General features: G+C 43.7%; 1 protein-coding gene across 14 annotated transcripts in view; it reads right to left on the bottom strand.

Annotated features, from left to right (window-relative positions):
• The window catches only part of Synd (protein kinase C and casein kinase substrate in neurons protein Synd), a 175,812-nt gene that overhangs the window by 6,650 nt on the left and 150,586 nt on the right, over window positions 1–18,576 (bottom strand). For 5 of the 14 annotated variants that reach the window (XM_077663613.1, XM_077663615.1, XM_077663614.1 and 2 more), the window contains 4 exons: window positions 18,318–18,428; window positions 11,952–12,172; window positions 5,698–5,763; window positions 4,169–4,329 (listed from right to left, as the gene is read on the bottom strand). In XM_077663613.1, the coding sequence (XP_077519739.1) occupies window positions 4,169–4,329; window positions 5,698–5,763; window positions 11,952–12,172; window positions 18,318–18,428 (559 nt within the window). The remainder of the gene's footprint in view (window positions 1–4,168; window positions 4,330–5,697; window positions 5,764–11,951; window positions 12,173–18,317; window positions 18,429–18,576) is intronic. The other 9 variants (XM_077663623.1, XM_077663625.1, XM_077663624.1 and 6 more) reach the window with 3 other exon arrangements.

Genomic DNA, 18,576 nt, shown 5'->3' with positions numbered 1-18,576 from the left:
CACTTCAGTTTGTTTTACTGTTCCTTTTTGAATGGCTATGGCATTTCTTCCCACAAGTGCAGCTCTAAGTATGACTGGTAAATCGAATGATTGGGCTGACAGAAAGGTAAAAATTATGGGCGACTTTTGACCGACCCCACAAGAGTACCACAATATAATGCCGAAAAAAAAAATGCATTCTGAAACAAATGCTGGAAAAAAGTCAGCCAGATTTTCAAGAAATAAAAGCAGAAATGAAACATAGCTCCAATGCTAGCTCATCAGTACCAACATGTGCAATATGCTGGGAGCTTCCAAGACTCAAAATATCTGGTAAGAACAGGTTGTTGCAGAATATATAAAGAAGAAAACCTGAAAAAAAAGTTGTTTTTACCCCTTTCCCATTATATTTTATTTTTCGCTTGCAGAGCCAACAGTTATTTATTATAATTATGGCACATGACTACTAAGTAGGACATAGAAAACATTGTCCCCACCCCTTATGTAATGCCCCTGAAAAAGAGCTTTTAAGGTAAGAATGAAATGAAAAAAAAAAAAAAGAAATTAACTTTTGACGTACTGTAAGTTGCATCTGCGTGTTTGACAACAAATAGCACAGAATCTACTATCCGTAAATGAAGCACCTCTACAACAGCAAATATTTCACTAATTAAACAAAGAGCTTGGGTAAATAAAGGCTTAGCGTAAAGGAACTACAGATAGGCAGCCTTTCCACGCTTTTCATACGATGGGACATGGCAAAGGCCTAAAGGAGTAAGACTGGGTGAGGCACTAAAACTGCCATATTTACTCACGTAATGAACCCGTTTTTTTTACAGAAAATTTGACACTAATTTCGGGGGAGGTTGACAAAAATAACAGTACACAAAAGAAGGGACGATCGAGAAAACATGGACAAGCCCTAACTTTGAACTGGGGATTTATTGCATGATCAGGAGCATGTATATACATGTTCAATAAAAGCAAAAGGAAGAGAACATGACGTCATCAGGACACACAACCCGTGCCAGCACCAGCCATTTGCGCCAAAAATTCAATTTCCTTCCTAAATAAAGTTATTGATGGCCCACTGACACACCCAGTTACAGTTCGCACAATTCCGAAAGCTTCAACGATCTCTCTTGTTAGCTGGCAGCAGTGATAATACAGAACTGTACCCACAAAAAGTGATCGGCAAGGTGAATCACTGTCACACGCTTTGCAATGCATCGCCAAATGTGCATCAACGCCACTGCGATCTTTGTTCTCGTGCTCTTTTAGGCATACATTTATACATCTGCCAGTCTGCCCGGTGTAGAACTTACCATATGAAAGTGGAATTTTGTACACCACTCCCTGCCAACAAGGGACATGGGTACTTGCTGTGTCTGATACTACAGCCGGGCTTTTGCTTCTTGACTAGGCAACTCACCCTACACAAGCTCTGCAATGAGAGCTAATTAATTACATCTTGAGAACCAATTAACCTATCAAAAAAGTAATCACATTTTTGAAATCAACATGAGGAGCTGGTGAACGGTATGCAATTTCATCAAGTTTGCTCCTGGAGAAAATTTTTTATTTCTCCACCAGCCTTCCCCCTTAAAACGCAGTTGTGAGAAGTCTTCGGCTGAGCCACCATTGAAACCCAAGTATTGGCTTACCGCTTAAGGCGTAGTGGCTAATGAAATGCCTACCACTTAATGAGTACTTGCTGACGCAGTCTGGCAGGCGTTGTAATGTATTGGCTGACCGCTTAAGGCGTAGTGGCTAATGAAATGCCTACCGCTTAATGAGTACTGCAGGCGCCGTACTGTGACACAAAACGTTTTCCACCTTTCCAAAAAGCATTATCAACGTGCGGACCGCCGGCGATACATTGCGGCCATTTCAGCTATGTTCCAGCATGTGCGGCGATGTTCATATCAATAAGGAGCCCAAAAAGTGTCGGGCCGCTTCTGTGTTCTTGCGCGCGAACGCACCGTCACCAGCCCTATTGCAGTAATCATCTCTGTCGCTCTCGCCTCACTCTGTCCATGTGACCTCGCGTTAACCTCATGCAGCGCATGCAGTAGCGTTGTGATGTGTTGCGAGTAGGCAACATGAATTTAGCACAAAGTAGTTGTTGCGTCAGTGTGTGTGCGAATGGTTGGCACTATGCCGAAGCCTACTCGACTGAAGTATCGCGTACTGACAGTGAAGGAGAAGTTGGACGTTATTCATTCCACTGAAAATAGAACAACAAAAAGTGCAGGAGCACGTGCGTGGGACTTGCCCTTAACAACAGTCTGTGGCATCTGGAATGCTCAGGAGAAGCTGAAAAGCGGGGCTGCATTAAATATGAAGAGGTGCCGCTTGAGGGGCTCTGCTTTTCCCGACGTGGAAAAAGCTTTGGAGCTATGGCTCAATAAGCTAGATCAGAAAACCTGCCGCTCACCGGCCCCTTCTCGCTAAAAAAGCGGAAGCGTTTGCCGCCCAGCTGAACTGCGAAGATTTTTCTTGCAGTAACGGTTGGTTGTCTAGGTTCAAAGCACGCTACAATATAAGTTCGAGGGTGGTGTGTGGAGAGGAAGCACACACGGACAAGGAGGGTGCCGAATAATGGCAGAATGGGCTACTGCCACAACAGCTCGCCAACTACGCCGCGGAAGATGTCTTCAACTTAGATGAGTCGGCGCTTTTCTGCCGACTTCTGCCCAACAGAATGCTGGCATTCAAGGGGGAAAATTGCACCGGTGGCAAGCTTGCAAAAATAAGAATATCGGTTGCTTTTACAGTCAACATGACAGGAAGCCAAAAGTTGCCATTCCTCGCGATTGGAAGGTACACCAAACCAAGGTGCTTTAAAGGCGGTTGATTGCCCTCGGGCATTATTTACAGGAGCAACCAAAAAGCGTGGATGACTGGCAAGCTTTTTGAAGTATTCGTACGGCTATTTGATCGGTGTTTCGTGGCAGAAAAAAAAAACTCCTGCTAATGCCTGAAAACGCATCTTTCCATTTTGAGTTGGAAAACTTGGGCGCAATCAAGCTCCTCTTCTTGCACCACGACATTTGCGCAGCCCCTCGACCAAGGCATCATTCGTTTGGCCAGGAAGAGCCACCTACGCAGAATGCTTCTGGTGATGGAAAGCGGGAAGATTTACATTATCGTTCTTCTGGGTGCGATGCACCTGCTAGCATTCTCATGGCAGCAAATTGACTTGGTTACGGTACAGAATTGCGTCACGAGGGCGAAATCCATGGTGTACGCAAGCGATCCCGAAGTCGGCAATCCTGCCGATGACTGAAGCCCTACTAATGGAGGTGTTGGAGCGACAGGGCGGTGCGGAGACTGTTGACTTCGCAATGTTCTGCGAGGTCGACAGCGAGGTTGCAATGTCTCCAGGCTGGTCGGACAGCGAGATTTTGCCGCTGTTGCGCCACCCCAAGGCGATGAGGCACTGAGAATGAGGACAGCAGCGACAACTTGGCAACAGAAGATTTCAGCCCTAATGTGGCGGAAGCTGCTCAAGCATTCGCGGTAATGAGAGTGTTCGCCAAGAAGATGGGCCTCATGGAAAAGCTTGCCCCCAGTCTCGTCGATTTTGAGACTAATGTCGCCGCAAGGCCGCCACGGCGGCAACTGAAAATGACACTTCTGGACAGCAGCAAACAAATAAAGTGCATGTACATACATGTATTCCTGGGAAATTTACAGAGGCTGAATTTTTCTTCTTTCAGAATGTGAATAATGGCAAATTTGTATTAATCGGTTAAGGTGTAATTTCGGCAAGTGCATACTTTTCCCGCACACCCGCCAACTACGTATTAACGTGGTTTTACTGTAAAAACAGTATTTCCAAGAAAGAACAGACCTTTGTATCAGATACTGGAATGCTACTTTCAAGCATCTACTATGATTTGAGTGACAGAGATGGTTTGATGGATGGATGGATCGAATAATTAGAAGTTGGGATGCATCAATTGCAATTCCTTAAACACTTAACGAATGGCAACAAAAAGGTGAATGCAGGAACAGCAGACTCAAGCGAGTTGGTGAGGTTCAAAGCAGCTTCCAGATTAATATTCACAATACTGAAGAAAGCACGACTTTTTTTTCACGGCTTAGTGACCATATTTCGGCGCACCTAAGGGCACAAAGGTTCTTGTACAAAGCACAGCAGCCATAACCCCTCCTTAACACATACCTTGCTTGAACGAGAGCTCGTCTGCTTCAGCGCCATCATAATCGTACAGTGCTCTTACAGGCACACCTGGTTCCCCGTTGTCCACAAGCGCATCATTTGACTCCTCGTCCCAGTCCTCGTGGTCCTCCTCAAATGGATTTGATTCACCAGCGCGCCCGTTCCTGCAAGCCACAAACAACAAGCTCAGCTCAACGCCATTGGCTTCTTGTGCTGCAGCACCATAGAGACAGCTACCAGAGCCCTAGCCAATACATGTTTATCTTTTTTATAGAAATGAAGGAGCAGTGGATTTTTGTGGCACCTTGCTTGTCTTGTGGGGAAAGTCTTACTGCAGAGCCCACTGCTGCACATTCAAAAATGCCCCATAAAAGATCATCTACAGCTATAGCAAGGTTAATGCAAGACTGATAAACAGCTAGCTGCTACTACAGATCAAGAAGTAAAAAGCCTAATTTTCACAACCAAGAAATTTGATGCAGCATATTAGACTGGTAAGTTTAAACTGCAGGCATGACCACAAAAAAATCTGAAGGCCTGCTTTCTTAATTCAGATCAACAGCAACTACAGAAGTCATGAATGCAGAAGGGTTTAAAAAGTGCAGACTGCATTAAGTTCATCAAGCACAGGTGCTTGCAATGAAAATGAGCAATGCTGCAAGAAATAAAGTAACTCAATTAAGGGGAAAAATGAGCGACAAAGCTTTTGCCAAGTTGGCTAATAAGCTAACTGATTGAGGCAAAACAAAGAAAACAGAGCTAAGAGCAGGTGAGTGAAATTTCAGAACAAGCAAAGCAGGTTGCACTTTGAGGCATCTAAAATACAGAAGTGTATGTACCCGACTCCACAGTGCCACTACAGGCTAGATCAACTACAGAAACTACTCACATCACACAAGAAGTCCATGCATGCACATAACCAATTGAGCACAACTGCTACTGGGAAAGCCTCTAAATGCTATTTAAATGTAACAAAATTTTCTGCCTGAACAAAAGCCCAAGCGCAGCATCTTGTGACTGATACAGTACTTGCCAATTTGTTTGCTTGATGCTCTTTACAACAAGTTACTGCTGACATCTTTTGTGAGTCTTTGACATCTTTTGGCTACTATTCCAGGTAAACATTCCTCCTACTGTGCACATTATTAAACAAAGCTACAATTATAAGCAGACCACAACCCAAAGACTAAGCTTGCAATGCATCTAATATACTATATATATATCTAGATTACCTGCATAACATATTCTACATTTTTCCTTCCCTAAACTTCTAAAGCCATATGATAAATTAGAGGTAGTAGCATTATTTTCTTGACGGTACTTGTACAAAGTGCCACACCCCTTCTTACTCCCTGACATTGCATAACTGTGTGACTTTTGGTTGTAATGGGTCCATACACGCACACCCTGCTGGAGCGGCAGAGGGTGAAGCAGCAAGAGCAAACCATAGGTGGAGAGAACAATAGGCTTAAGCTCAGAAAACAGCGCCAAACAAGCTTGCTTTGTACAGCCACTACGTAATGCCACTTTACATGCGGCTTGGATGGTCGATCTCATCGTCGTCCTCCTCTTCGAAGGGGTTGTAAGGCTTTTTCTCCCTGCGCCAATGGCAAGATGTGTCACCAAACCAGTCCCCAAGGACCGATGGATACCCCTTGTTGTGGCGTCCAGCTTGTACAATCAACATCCGCTTGAACATCCTGCTTCTCAAGGGTTCAAGAGGGCCCAAAATTTCACCACCTTTGAGTTCAGAACATCAATAGAAGCTATGCCTAGGAAGAGTTCCTACACAATTTTTCGAATGAATGCAGTGACTGTCTTCCAGGCAAACGCTTTCAAGTCAAAGCACCAGTCTATTTAACAAAGGAGTAGAACGCTGCACTTTGTCACTGCTCCTAACAGCTGAATTAACGCATAGAATAGAGCAGTTTGCCACCAGCACTGCAAGAACACTTGGTGAGTAAAACAAAATCCCCATTATGAAATTCATCTGACAAAAAGCACTATTAAAAACTTTGTACATTGCTGTCCATACTTACTACACTTCACATATAGCTTTCACTCTGATCACACACTCCTGCAAGGAGAGAAAGGGAACTAGGTGCGTGAGAATGTTTGGAATTTGAAGTGCTGTATCATTTCAAGCGAATAACATTTTTTCGTGATGCTTGCTTCGCGTGGTTTTGGTTTAGCATGCCTCCTATGGGTCGACACCACGGCGCACATGCAGCCAGACTCCATGGACACTTCCCAGGTTAAACACCTGTGTGTATGATGGAGCTAGTCTGCACATGTGCACGGCAGCAGATGCAAGCAGCAACGAGCATGGAGCCCGGGTCTGTGCCTGCGCTACACACCGTGCACACGCACCGGACCCGATACGGCAGCGTGTATCAATAGGAGCACTCAGTTCTCTAGACTTTGGCAGACTACTGCGGCCGTTCTTCGCGTGAAGTTCGCTAATAGAGCCTATGGCGTGAGCATGAGAGGATTGAGGCACGAGGAGATGGGTGCTCCTTTAGCGGTATTCAGACGAGGGACATGGATGGATGTGAAAAGGAGGTGCATGACGTCACTGAATAGCTAAAGACCACCCGAGAGGGATTAGGAAAGCGGTCGCGCTGCGGAGGGGAAGGGTCCAAAAGGAAAGACGGGGCCAAAAATAATACCCCTGGTGTTCGAGAAGTAGGGTTGTGCTATCCTCACAACAGCAGAGGAAAAAAGAGAAGTCAGGAGGGAAAAATGTGAAAGAAAGCGATACAAGAGAAAAGAAACCAGAAGAGAGGATGCAAACACAAAAGGAGGCAGCGGGCTGCACCCTATGCATGCCACCACATCTCCCGGAGAGAGAGAAACTGAACGCACCCGCCAAACGAACTGTCCTCTCGCCTGTCGGTGGCTGTGCACCAACATGCGGCCTCTCGAAGGCGCGACGTGTGCAGTCACTCTCGCTTAAAGGCCGTTTCACATGATGCGATTGTTGCCGCAGCGCAGTGCGATTTCTGCCGCTGTGCGACAGAAATGCGCGTCGTTCTCGTCGCAGGGCCACTGCGACAGACTTTCAACAAGTTGGTCGCACTGTCGCAGCGTCGGTGCGGTCGCAGCGATGGCCACAGTAGTCAGCCAATAGGAATTCAGCGACATGACAGGAAAATCTCGAAAACGTCTTATTGAACTTAATAATACATCACGGCTCAATATTATTACTCATGATTACGAAATCAACGCCTGCCACTATGTTTGACATTTATTGCAGCCGAAGAATTTTCGTCCACTGAAAGGCCGCACCGACGCTAGGGTGCCGACGGCACCGACAGAAATCGTTGGCATGTGAAACGGCGGCTGTGATTACCGTTGCAACGGCAGTGCGACCGGGCCGTAATTTTTCGTTCCCGTCGCACCATGTGAAACAGGCTTAAGGGGGGAGGCTCCTCTTAAAGAAAAAAATTTTGTTTCTGCACCAAATTTAATCAAATTGCACACCCATGACTAGTTTTTCATGCTGATTCCAAAAATGTCATTGGTTTCATGATAGGATCAGTAGTTATTGAGATACACTTAATTACACCCTTCTCACTAATAAGAACAATTAAGAGAAAAAACACATTAGAAAGTTTATAAATTGCACTTGGTTGGGTTCTAGAAACAGAAATGAATACAATGTTGGAAACAGTTTTTTAATTTTACTATCATAAGTAGTTTTTAAAGACATTGAAACTCAAGGTACAAATAGTGCCTAACTTGCAATCAGAAACTAGAGCAAATTAAAAAATTTCTGAACCTTAATTACAAATTCTCCCAACATTGTGTAGACTACACATATGGCTACTTGCTAAAAAAAGAATTATGGTTCTATCTGCCATAGCTGCTGAGATATGCTAGTTTGGGACATGCTACGAGTCCAAAATTTCCATTTTGAGAAAAACAGCAAAAACAAACGAAGTGGTGTTTATGCCAAAGTACTTCAAATTTATTTATATACTGGCATCAGCAGACACTTAATAACCTCCTGGAAGGTAGACTGTCTGACCAGAGTTATTAAAATGGCGCTTTTTGAGTGAGCGCTGAAGATTTTCTCGTTCACCAAGCGCAAGCTGACGATGGAGAAGGTGTCGCCGGGTGGGGCAGTTGCGGCGTCTCCCATTGCACCGAAGAATGCTGCCTTTCGCTCTGTTGCTGCCGCTGATGCCATCTCCTGAAGTTTCTCCTGGGCTTTTTTGTCCCTTTCTTCTATCTCGGAAGGTTGCATCATTCTGGTATCGCGACGAACACGGCCGCTGCCCGATGAGGCTTCCGCGACCGGCGGCGCCGTTAGGCCTAGCTCGGTCGGCACCTCCCGATCCGCTGGCGGAGGCATACCCACGGTGCCTGTGGTGTCCGCGGTGCTCGAGGTGACCGTGGCGCTCTTCTTGAGGTTGTTAATGAGCGAATTTTTCCTCTTTTTTTCCATATCTGTGAGTCGTGCTGAACTTTGGCGCCGGCGTTGACATCGTCGCGAGATGCACCAGCGAACACACCTTGACAAAATGGCTACCGCTTGGGCTCAACAGACGCTTCCAGCAGACGACACGAGGCCCTTCAGCCAATCAGATAGCAGCTTTCAGTCACGTGCGCCGACTAGCGAATAGCATCGCGCGTTGCGACTGCTTTTTGGCGGCATTTTCTCCCTCATCCAATAAGCATAAAGGAGCAGGAACTGCGCGAAATTTAAAACGAAAAGCAGCTCTTCCAAACGAGACCAAGATGGCCGCGATCGCTGCAGTGAAACGATAATAGCATGTCTCGGAAAAAGCCCCGTTATTGCGCGAAAATTTGCCAAGAGCGAGCTCGGATCGAAGTTTTATACTCCTTTTACAGCCCAAATATTGGCTCTAGAGATTAGAAAATTCACAGGGTGGTAGAGAAACAGCTGCAGATTTCGAAAATTACATTTTTGAAAAATCGATTTTTTCGCAATTTTTTTCGCCTCTAAGAGCCGTCTCCCCCCTTAAAGGGGGACTCTATTGCCCAAGTGAATACTGCTTTTCCAATGCCCAACGTTGGGTGGTGCTGAGTGTGCATGTCTAGTAGGTGTCCATGGAGTCAATGCTTAAAGGGGCCATGACAGCCAATGCTCATTGCATTTAATGCCAAACTCATCAAATTACAATTCTCTGAAATTTCATTTGATTGGGTGTAGTGGATATATTTAAAACATTTTTTCGTACCTTTTCCAAACAGCTTACTGAACTGGCAACCTCTGATTGCCGATGTCACAGCAGCATACACGCCCCATGCTGTCTGTTGCACGCTGTTCGTTGTGCTGAGGTACTTGCATTCACACCATAGACGGTGGTCTTCGCAAAGTATTTTTTTTAGCTTAGCGAAAAGCTAAGCTACAAAACTTGGGTGTTTTGCTTGCATCGCTAGTCTGGCTGCTCAGTTCTAATGCAGGCATTGAGCGAAAGCACATCTTTGCTGGTGCACGTAAGTTGCTTATATCGCCTTGCCTAGAATGAGGTTTCCCACTAAGCTTACTTTTTACACTACTACGATATGCAGTTGTTGGCCATGCATCATCGTCAGTCAATTGTGACAGACCAGTGCATCAGCGACAGCATCTGCATATCGACCAGCCCACCTAGTGTGACCAGACCCTAACTATACTGACTCAGACCTATGCTACTGTTATCGCTTTTGCACCGCCAGTCATTCATACATGAGGGGCGACTGCTACTTCCATCGGCCACAAAAGTACAGGGCACAAGAGACCTCACTGCATGCACTGCAGCAACGATACGCTACTCCGTGTATGCCATCATGACGTCACGCGAGCATTCAACATGGCTGTCACCACTGGTAGGAGAAGTTTCCCAGTCTGAACAGCGCGTCCAGAGCATTCAAATTTTGGAAATACTAGATTATAGGCTCTTGTTTTATTTACTGACGTACAAAACTGCGATATGTACAACAACCATGTCATGGCCCTTTTAAAAGCAACAGCTGTGGAATAAGGCAATCGCATTAAGACCAGCAGTCTGAGGCCCCCACAAATACATCGGCTCCTCCGCATGTAGGTCAACTTCCCCAATTTTGGATGGCCATTTTTGCAGAAAGTTGACATAGCTTCAATAAGTGACAAAGCTATAATGCATTTTCTTGTAATGGCCTTCTGTGTTAGAACGACACCCCAGTGCCACTCAATATTTTTTTGTCTGCAAGTATTCAAAATATTTCAAAGAAAATTGCTCTTCACTGCGAACCAAACAGCCTTTATTCGCACAGGCCTAAAGAAAATGATAGCAGAGCTTAAATGGTAAGAGTTAAATTTTTGGACTACCCCACTGCTGAGGGCAGGTGCAAGCATTAAGCACCTGCAATGTGCAGCTCAATGTCGTTTGTTGCTATTGGAGAAACTAGACTGTTATAATAGTACCATATTTTCTCGCATAATTTGTGCACATTTAGTGCAAAAGCACAAATGGACTCCTAACCCGGAAAATGCCGGTGTGTGATGAAGCCTCTGAAGTTAGTCCCGTGATGCAGGAAATGGCGAGAAATAAAAGACTGAATGAGGGTGACCTTGGCCAACCTGCAGAAATAAGATATTGCTGCGTCTGGGTTTCGAACGCCACAAATAGGTCAGCTTCGCTGGCCACTGCACTATGCTATCACCGCAACCGATTGTGCATCATGTTAAACTGCCATACACTCGCGCTGAGCACTGCATGTCATCGTCTTCATCTACTTCCATCTGTGCTCAAGTCACGAAAAGAAAGGAAACACTTTCAATCGCGCTTTCATGTATCATATGTGGCGCTGGTGTCCACCTGCAAAAACCTGCCCTCGCACAATATTCCATGGTTAGCAATGCAAAACCACCAGCAATTTTTTTTCTTTAAAGTATGGCTTCAAAAGAAGGGTGCACAAATTGCTATATATACTCGTGCAATGAATCCACTTTCTTTCCAGAAATGTTGAGATCAGGTTGGGGGAGGGTTCATTACGCGGGAAAAAAAAAGTAGATTTTTTTGAAAGGGTCGAAATTTCATATACCTCCGTCCGTCCTTTCATCATCAACAAACGCGTGCGGTCAGACACGTTTGTGCAGCTGGTTTTAGCATCCTTCACTTTGACGTGATCCGACAATTTTTTGGTAGCTGACGGTGCCGGCAAATCGTGGCGAGATAACGCGAACATGCTGAACACTGGCCCTGAAGGTCAGGTGCACGTTTTTACATGAAGTTAAAAAATACACGGAACGGTTACGAGTGCGTAATGAGATTGTTAAGCCTTAGCTTAGAGCATACAACATCTTCGCGCTCTGCCAAGTTCGCTGAGCGCGCTGCGCCGCAGAAAAAACGAGGCACCGTGTGTTCGCAATCCCAGGCAGAGTCCGGCGCACGGGACGATGCTTCCGTGGTCGTACTGAGTGCCACAGGCAGTTATCTAGACTGCTAGCTCCCAGTGGAACGTACCACGCAAGAAAAATTATGCACACATGAAACAGTTCTGGCAGACATTTTTTTTTTCGAATTACCAACTGCCAAGTTGGGGGTGTGGCCCTTACAAGAGTATATATGATATGAGAGTGTCTTTTTTTTCTTTCTTAAAAACATGGGTAATAAGTTAGGGAGTGCCCAAATTACATGAGTAAATACAGTATCTGTTGCTACTATGATACCTGAACTAGAGCTAGACACCAGTTAGCCACAAATCCAACGACTATTTCTTTGCAGTGACCACAGTGAAAGTCTGCACCTTTGATGTTTGCACACTTTAGAGATGCGCTTCAGAGAGTTCTTACGTGTTTGTGGTGCCTGTTGGCACCGAGTTGTTGGTTGTAGCAGTTGTGGAATGGTTGGTGCCCGTGGTCTCCTTGGATCCCTTGTTGGTGCCCTGGTTCTTGGGCGCACTGGCCACCACACCATCAGTGCGCGTGCTGCTCACGCTTGTCAGCGTAATGCCACCAGCATCGAGACCCTTTTTCTCCTTGCGATGAATGTGCTGCACTTCAGGCGTGTATTCCTGGAAGCCATAGGCAATCTATCAGTAAAAACGCAAAGCACTACGACTACATATCCACACCAATCCCTAAGTATCCCTAGGCATGTTGTGGCGTAGTGATGCAAGAATTTTGGACATGACGCATACACCAATGGATAACTTTCTCTAATAAACATCAATTTATGTAAAAAGTAAATGGAAAAAGTGGGCTTCTAATTGGTCTGTCATATTTTGCAAATACTGCATCCACAACCTACATAAGCTAAGGTGTAGATAACCGAAAACCGAGGTGATCGTTTTCCCAGCTGCTTTTACTTGCACTCAAAATACCACGACACTGCACTGCGTTCAGCATGGATTCGAACTTCATTATGCAATATTAAGACACACGGCAAGGGTGACCAAGCAATGTGTTTCAGAAATAATTAAATTATAGATATAATCGCACTTATCACAGCTACGTGTTAACATGCTCAGATGCAGAGTAGTAGCAGTGTTACCAAAGATCACTGAATGATGAAGCAAAATTGGAAAGTAGAACATGCATGCAATTGCTCTGTCACATTCAGGTGCAGAATCAAACAAGGCACTGCATGAAATTACAGAGAAGTTAGCATAAGAGAGAAGAAGACAAATCAATTGTTATGCATAGCATGGAGGGCTAGCAAAGAAGTTTGGATGTTGCTCAGACCAACTGCCTGGAAGGATAACAAATAGGAGTTAACACATCCACAGATGGAAACCCAGTTTAGCATGAGCATGAGCTTAATGAAGCACAGTATGTCAGTCCTGCAGAAAAGTGTCAGGAACAGCGTCCCATTCAGGAAGACACAGAGCTCCGCTCATAAACGCTCAACTGTTGATTGTCACAGTGCTTTAGAGACCAATGTAAATGCTTCAATTAAAGTGCCAGATAATTGAAGCTCGCTTCCGGCTAGCAGTGGATTTCATTTTGATACTACATGCGTCATGTGCAATACTTGCCTGTCTGGCACAAAGGAAATTAAAACAGACCAGTCCCTATGACAATGTCAGAGCAAAGAAAAAGTGCACTGCAAGGCTATGGTATCACCTGCTGCTATGGATGGATACAATTTAAGTTTGCAGTGAAGCACCGCCTGCATTCAGCACCAATACAAAGAATTCCTCCGCAACAAGAAAGTAGCCAGTTGGTAAAGGTTCTCTTGTTGGCAAGGGAAGAAACTAATTGCAAGACAAAATTATAAGCTCTAGAATTTTGACACCTTTGGCTTGTTTAATAGAAAAAAATTAAGAAAGCTGGTTTTGTTTACTGTTGTTGCTGGCCAGCGAAGTAATACAGGATGCCACCGACAGGGCCCATTGTTGCCAATTGCAGTTTTTGTAAGAGTATCCTACTATGGGAGAGTCAAATGCTTACTCTAAAGACCTCTATAGGGTTTACTTAAAGAAAAGCAACAAGTAAAATGACCAAACATGGCTTAGATAAAACCAAAAACTGAGCAGTAATCCAGGGAAGCAGTTATGAACATCTCTGAAACAGTTGGAAGCAATCCGACTACTACTACAGAGCATAAGTAAAATGCATTTCAGACAATGAAATGAAATGCCAATGTCGTATTGGCTAGGTCAACTAGGACAACCATGCAGTACAAAACTACACAAAAAAAAGGAGGCAGACACCTGAACGTCACAAAAACTCGGCTGTAAATCCTTACACCACTTAAGGTATGAGGCCACTTTAAAAAAAATTTTTTAAATGGAATTCAAACTTTCAAATTTTGTTTCATAAAAATGTCGATTCATTCCTGAATGAACTGTAAAAAAAAGTATAATTCTAATTAACATAATTACAAAGATACAGCCAAATTTTTAAACCCCAACATGTTTTGAGAAACCGAAACTAAACATTTTCCAGCCAAATAAACACCTAATTTTAGTGTCATTATTGCTTTTTGTTTGTTCTTCAGTTTAGACTAATAACTGTTCATTACTATCTATGCCTATTTTTGTATTTATAACCAAAATGCTCACAAAAGCAATGCAAGATGTTTGGAACACATTGAATATTTATGTAAGGATACCAACACTGAGTTTGGTTTGTACGATGGCTTGAGCCATTTCAAAAATGGGAACAGAGGTATGCTAGAGGTTAGAAGCACATTAGAATCAAACCTGGTGCAGTAACAACGAAGGTTTGTCCGACAAGTGGCCAGGCAGCATGTATGAAATTTCTTTTGGTGTACTGATGCCGCAAAAAACGCAGGCACAAAATAAGTAAGCTGCCACATCACCAAAATCAAAGTAAAGCAAGACTAAGGAGCAGATGAGCTACAGATGTGGAGGATTTTAAGTCTCCGGGACATCGGTTTATGGCATTTGTAGCTATTTCGAATCATCTTTCCGTTCTTTTTTTTCTCGAAACGAAACATTTTGCCATTTCTCTTTACACGAGACATCCTAGCTTTATCCCTGTATGAAATTTTTCATTAAAACTTTGTACATTTATTATACATCTAGCTGTGCAATGAAGCACAAGGAATAAAATTGTGCAATCTTTTTCTACTGCTTTGTTTTTTCTCAAAAGATGCCTATACGAAAACCGCTGTTTTTGGTCATTCCCCTACTACATAGAGACGATTGATGGTATCAATTATTTTGGTTCATTGCCAGCTCCTTTCTTCATGTGCGATGAACTAAATGTTACAATTGTTGATATCCGATGTATATATAGTACATTAAAAAATAAAAAAATTTCATGCCCACTTGTTTTGACATTTTCAGGAGGATAAAACAACAGCCTTCGTAAGGCAGACTACTAATTTTCTGTTTTTATCTGGTAGTACTCAACAATTTTTACGAAAAGTTGCCTCATACTTGAAGGGGGGATAACACTCTCAAACTTTTATTTACCAACATATCTTGCTAAAACTTAGCATGCAGGTGTATTATAGAATGCCGATTTCAAATATGTATTTAGACTTCACATATCTCGCCGCAAGGAAATATATGGCGAAATAATATACTAATTAGATCACCTTGTACGAGCTTTTATGGTAATTTCTCTGTTAAAAAAGCTTTAAGAACATGCAGACATTCGCAAATGTCCACCGCACATCCTAAATCTAAGAAAAAGCCTATAAATTCATTTTGTTGATCATAAATAAAGTATGCAAGAAAAAACAACGTGGCAGTGGTTAGCCGACACCTACTAATCTTAGGTTTATGAGAAAAAGGAATGCTTTAGGATGTGCTACGGACCTTTGGAAATGTTTACATATTCTTAGAAAAGTTCCTTTTATTTGAAATTACCATAAAGACCAATTAGAAATTACTTAATTGGGAAGTAAATTTGCAATATATTTCCTTCCAGGTGAGAATTGAAATGTAAATGCTAGGTGTGTGCAAATATTCTAAAATTCCCCAATACTCGCCAGCGAAGCTATATTGTGCAGACTTTCATAAATTCGACCTTGACAAGAAAACAATATTTTGGAATTATACGAAGATAGAGTTTTAAAGTTCCAGGAAAATATAAAGGTCCTGGTCCTTAAACAAATTTTGTTGGGTCCTTGAAGTTGTGTGTTTGTATTTCATGCTTTAGGCTAAATAAATACACTTTTTCTTCTCCATCATTGATCGTGCGTACTGATCGCATTCCGATGCCGCTAGGCTTCCTTGTGCGAAGTTCCGCAAGTGGGCTTTCCCACATCACGTGTGCTTCAAATAAGATGGCCGACGATTTGCTTCGAACAATCACAAAGCAAAAGTGCACATTTTTTAATCCTTCCATAATATGTTACACACTTAATGCCCACACCCATGGCATTCATCCTGTCGCCTTCATAACTCCATGCGTGACCTCCGCCATTCCGTTTTGGTCAACTACAATATGCGGGAAACCTACTTCTGGAATTTCGCGTGAGGCTCCCGAAGGTGCGAGTCGAGGAGTCACAACTGGGCAAGTGATCGTGTAAAAATCCCGCCTACAGTATGGTGCACTAACCCATGCACCTCTTCAGCGGGCACAACGGCCGGCGTGAAAACAATCGGAGGACCCCTGTCGATAGGCCAAAAGATAGCCTGGCAGCGTAGTTTACTTTTGAACTTCGCCACTCGCCTGTCAGCTGTCGGCCTGCACATTTGCCGCAGTCCAACCCAAGCTCCGTGCTGCTTTTGGACACTGGCTGGGGTGTCGCTGGTCATTTCTTTTTTCTTTTTAAAAACAGTCTAGCCGTTCCGACGCCAAGTGCAGTCCCCTCTCGCTTACGCTCGTGTTGTCATTCCAATAGGCCGAAACTGGGCGCTCGTCATGGTCTTATGAGTGTTTGCATGATAAGTCGCCTCAGAAGGCTTTACCCTATTTTTGCATTTTCAACAGATTTTTTTCGGAGGACGCAGGGCATTTTATAAATCGAGCTTTGGATAACTCGGGCGTGTCTCCCGGCCTATTGAACTCCAAATTAACGAGGTTTTACAAGCCATAATGTTATTTTTGTTGCCAGTTTTGTTTTATGGATTTCATTCTGCATGACAACATTACAGGCTGGTTACTGTTATGCTGTCAAATCAAGCAGAAGGATTTCTGTGCATATTTTTCCAGGCAGTGCTGAGTCCCTCCAGTTTTGTTTATTTCAGTTTCAAATATCATACTATTTTGAAAAAAAAAAAAAAAAAGGCAACATTTGCTTGTTTACCATTTTCTGAAATTTTTGTAGTGAAAAGATGTTCGATTCGATATTCGAACCCATTTTTTCTTGATATATTCGATTCATATTCAAAAATTAAAATATTCGCCCATCTGAAGTCTGCACTCTATCATTTACAGCAGCATGCTAAGTTTCAGCACGATATGTTGACAAATATAAAATGAGTTTCAAATGACCCTCATTCCCTTTAATTCTGTGTCCACAATGTGCGAAATGCGCAGCATGAACACAATGTTTAGTGGTGCAGAAGGACATGCCGAGAATGGCCTAGGCTGTTCCGAGTGGAAAAACAGCAAATGACTCTCCTGAAAACCTCCCGGCCAGATGTACACAACAAGCTGCAGGGTGCTTTTGTCAAGCTAACAGGTTTTATGATGGAGAATTCAGTACCTGCGTGGTTTGCCCCCCTCAAATGTTCAGTGGTGAAAATTTATTGAAATGTTGAAACTCCATTCATGCTGTTCGCATACCACTTATTCTCACCGATGCACGAATTCTGGGGGCCCTCCACCCTCAGAGGTGATTTGTACACACTTGTGCAAATTGTGAACACTGAGCTTTTTCCGGAAGTGAAACAGCTAAGAGCGACTTCTTTGTTCCAGACGAATATAGCATCCTTTACACACCCTGCATACAAGATGCTTTTTTATGTCCACTAGAGAACGCAGCAAATAATATTTCTCAGAACAGCGCCTGGTAGCATGTCGTTTGCCTCTTTTCATGCAGATAGGTTTTATGAGCCATAATATTTTCTTACTCCACTTCCGGCATCACATGCATCTCTGAAATAAGCAGTATCGATCCCCGATCTCAAGTACACACCAGATAAATCCTGGTGTTTCAATGTTACAATTTCCAGCCACTGTGACAGTCCGAAGGGCATGTACAAAATTTCGTGCAGATAATTACCGCTGCTGTTTTCCATTGCAAACAAGACTAATTGTCTTTCCTAAGGCCCGTGCAAACTATTTGGACAGAAAAATAAAATTTCTGAAGTGGTGAGTGGCACCTGACAAGGATAACTGCACCTTATTCCAGACCAAATGACTTGACTTCAACATAAGGCTCTAAGTTCCTTGTAGGGAAAAAGAAAGCTAGCTGTACTTTCTGAATTACCATTCCAGCTTTGACTGTCCAGTTGAATGACTCCAGACAAGCAGACAACTATCTCTGCTGCTGCATGATCATGTTCCAAGTGTGTAGATGTCACTGGCCAGAAGATGCCAAGGCTACTAATGCTTTACCTTGATGTTTACTGCTTTAATTAATAAGCAATATAGGCTGCAGCAGTTAGTCACAAAGACAAAACACCACAGAACAAAGACACAGTATGCATGCAGGGGCAGGAAGGCTGCCAGCTTATCTAAAAAAACAGCAAAAGCGCAGACAGGTGCAGAGGCGGAAGAAAGGAGACAGACAGAACAGCTGAAAAAAAAAAAAAAGTAGGCCATGAGAGGAACTTGGGAGTTTTTCTTTACAGGCAGCTCCTCGCCGATCTTGTGCTGGTTGACGAGGGTGATGCCACTCTCAGGGATTGCTGCCTTCTTGCTGCTCTTGCCTACGATGTCCCGGAATTCCTCTGAGTATTCCTACACAGGGAGGGGTCACGACCCAAGGAAGCAGACAGCCAAAGAGTGCATGAAAAGCAACAAAAAGCATACATCTCTCCTCATTCAAGTGAACACAGGTGCTCAGTGCAAGCACACAGATGCAGAGGTGAACGAGGGAGAGGGGGCT

The sequence above is a fragment of the Amblyomma americanum genome, chromosome 4 (genome assembly GCF_052857255.1).
Source record: "Amblyomma americanum isolate KBUSLIRL-KWMA chromosome 4, ASM5285725v1, whole genome shotgun sequence".
Lineage (NCBI taxonomy): Eukaryota > Metazoa > Arthropoda > Arachnida > Ixodida > Ixodidae > Amblyomma > Amblyomma americanum.
The sequence above is the reverse complement of the archived record's forward strand: the minus strand, read 5'-3'. Positions and strand labels throughout refer to the sequence as shown.